This window comes from Salvia miltiorrhiza, chromosome 8, assembly GCF_028751815.1.
Source record: "Salvia miltiorrhiza cultivar Shanhuang (shh) chromosome 8, IMPLAD_Smil_shh, whole genome shotgun sequence".
Classification (NCBI taxonomy): domain Eukaryota; kingdom Viridiplantae; phylum Streptophyta; class Magnoliopsida; order Lamiales; family Lamiaceae; genus Salvia; species Salvia miltiorrhiza.
The window spans coordinates 37,076,871-37,079,194 of NC_080394.1; the positions used below are offsets into that span (position 1 = coordinate 37,076,871).

The 2,324-nt window shown below is 30.9% G+C and overlaps 1 protein-coding gene across 1 annotated transcript; it reads right to left on the reverse strand.

The window, feature by feature from the left end:
* Nucleotides 1-362: 362 nt before the first annotated feature.
* On the reverse strand, nt 363-2,324 carry LOC130998419 (uncharacterized). Its single transcript, XM_057923834.1, has 8 exons — nt 2,195-2,324; nt 1,425-2,115; nt 1,170-1,343; nt 988-1,095; nt 850-919; nt 662-772; nt 474-570; nt 363-373 (listed from the first exon to the last, which is right to left on the reverse strand). Exons 2-8 carry the CDS (start codon nt 1,598-1,600, stop codon nt 363-365), a joined length of 747 nt encoding a protein of 248 aa, XP_057779817.1. The 5' UTR covers nt 1,601-2,115; nt 2,195-2,324.

Genomic DNA, 2,324 nt, shown 5'->3' on the forward strand with positions numbered 1-2,324 from the left:
AACTTAGACAACGTATTGAAGCTAATAGACAACAAAGATTATATGTTATAATATAGACAACAGAGTAGTGGTTATAGACAACACATATTAGATGTTGTCTATATAATGATAGACAACATGCATCCCTGTTTTATAATACTAATATATATAACAAATTAAAATACTTAAACATCAAATAATCAAACAATACTCATAAACCACTAATAAATAAGAAATAATACTTATAAATCACTAAAACTCATAATCAAATATTTACATCCACAATTGTATCATCTCTAGTTACTCCTTTATTTATCTACTAAAAAAATTTCTAATAAAATCTCCAACTAATTACGACTTCATCACCAACAATTGTCCAACAACTAGCTTGAACCTACACGAACAAAATAAAACAAGATTAATTTAAGAATATAAAATCATCTAAATCACTAAATATATATAAATAAATCAAAAGAAATATATATCAAATTTACCTTCATCATCATTCTTATGAACAAAACGATATACAAACTCAACCCACTCTTCACGAACTTCATTGATTTCTTCTTCAGAGTAAAATCCTTCGACAAACTAATAAAAATAAGATAATAAGCGATGAGCCAAATATTTCAAATAGCTAATCTTTAAATTATATTGAAATAAAATGCTAATTTATAATTACCAATGAAGATATTGGTTTGGAGCGGTCACATCCATAATTTTCAATAATGTCTTTCATGTAACGCATTATATAGAATCCACATTGTACTGACCCGTGAGGTTGTTGATGACACTACACAAAAAGACATAATATGACAATAAAGCTAACATATAATCTTCAATAAACATTGAAGATAAGTAATTTCATACCTTTATCACTTCCCACGCATGACTTTGTCTTCCTCTTTTTCCTATGTTCTTATTGAACATTTTTATAGCTCTATACATATTAAAATATAAATTTAAACTAAAATACATAAATGATATATTTAAAATGATAGAACTTACGTTTCTGTGACGATCTTTATCTCCGTAAAATGACGATCTTCCTTTAATGGATCCAACACGTATGTAGTATCATTATGCGGGTCAATAACAAGAAGGATCCAATGCCAACTAACAAGATAAATAGGTTTAATAAAAAGCAACACATATTCATTATAAACTAAAATATAACCATTTTTACGTACCCCACGTTGCAAGGCATCAAAAGAAATTGATTAGTCAATGTACCACACATCCTACTCGCCAAAATTCTTGCCTTTTTTGCTGAATCAACCTTCAGATCATGTGACATGCTATACGGATCAACAAATTTGAATTTTTTAAGAAGACTTGTCTTCTTGCATTCCTTATATAAGCGCCTACAAATTCTCACCACAAAGAAAAAAATAGCATATTAATTATTCAAAATAATTCAACTAATTAATTTTAGTAATACTCACCATATGTAGACATATATACAACATGCCTCGAGTGCGTCCAATTCACACATGTGTCGAATGTTATCAAGGACGATGAACACTTTGATATTTTTCTCATCACCAACGACACTACCTTTTATTGTTATTTCAATACTAAGTCCATCAATGAGAGCAACCATCCCATAGGTGTGTAACATCTTCAATGTCAAAGGAATATTCTTTCCTTTCAACTTGGGTAGCTTGCGTGGTTGACGTTTTGCCTACAAGAACAGTTATTTGAAAAAGAAAATAACAAAATATAAGTAATAACTAAGTTGTATACCTTTTTTTTCTTTTCCATGATTTTCGGGGCGACTTCCACACATTCAACTTCTTGATCGTTTTCAACATGATTGGATGACTTTTGCATCATCACTGAAAAACTACCTTTCTCTTCGGTATCTTTGTTCCCTATTTGTTGCTGGAGTTGATTGATCTTAGCATTCAGTTCGGCTATTTGTTTCCCAAACTCCGATCTCATTTCTGACACAGTTTTTCCAACTCCCAATCTCACATCTTTGTTGAGATTGAAATAAAATGTTGGAGTAACAAAACCACCAACACCTCTAACACGACCAGCATGCTCAGGTGTCTCAAGTGCTTGTGTCAGAATATCGTCTGTTGGATGACTTTTGTTAAACACGCCCTCTTCCTTTTGTCGTATGAAGTCATCCTACAATGCACATTAATGAAGTATATCACAAAAAAAAAGAATGTTGCGTTATTATTAATTTAATAATAAATAATCTTACAATTTTCAGCACTGTTTGGGCTAATCGTTCACCATCAAACCCCCCTTTTTTATTTGCTCGTGCTTGTTTCCACAAGAGTGCTCTATTCACAACTTCATCTTCAGTTAATTGATCCTTCTACAAAATAACA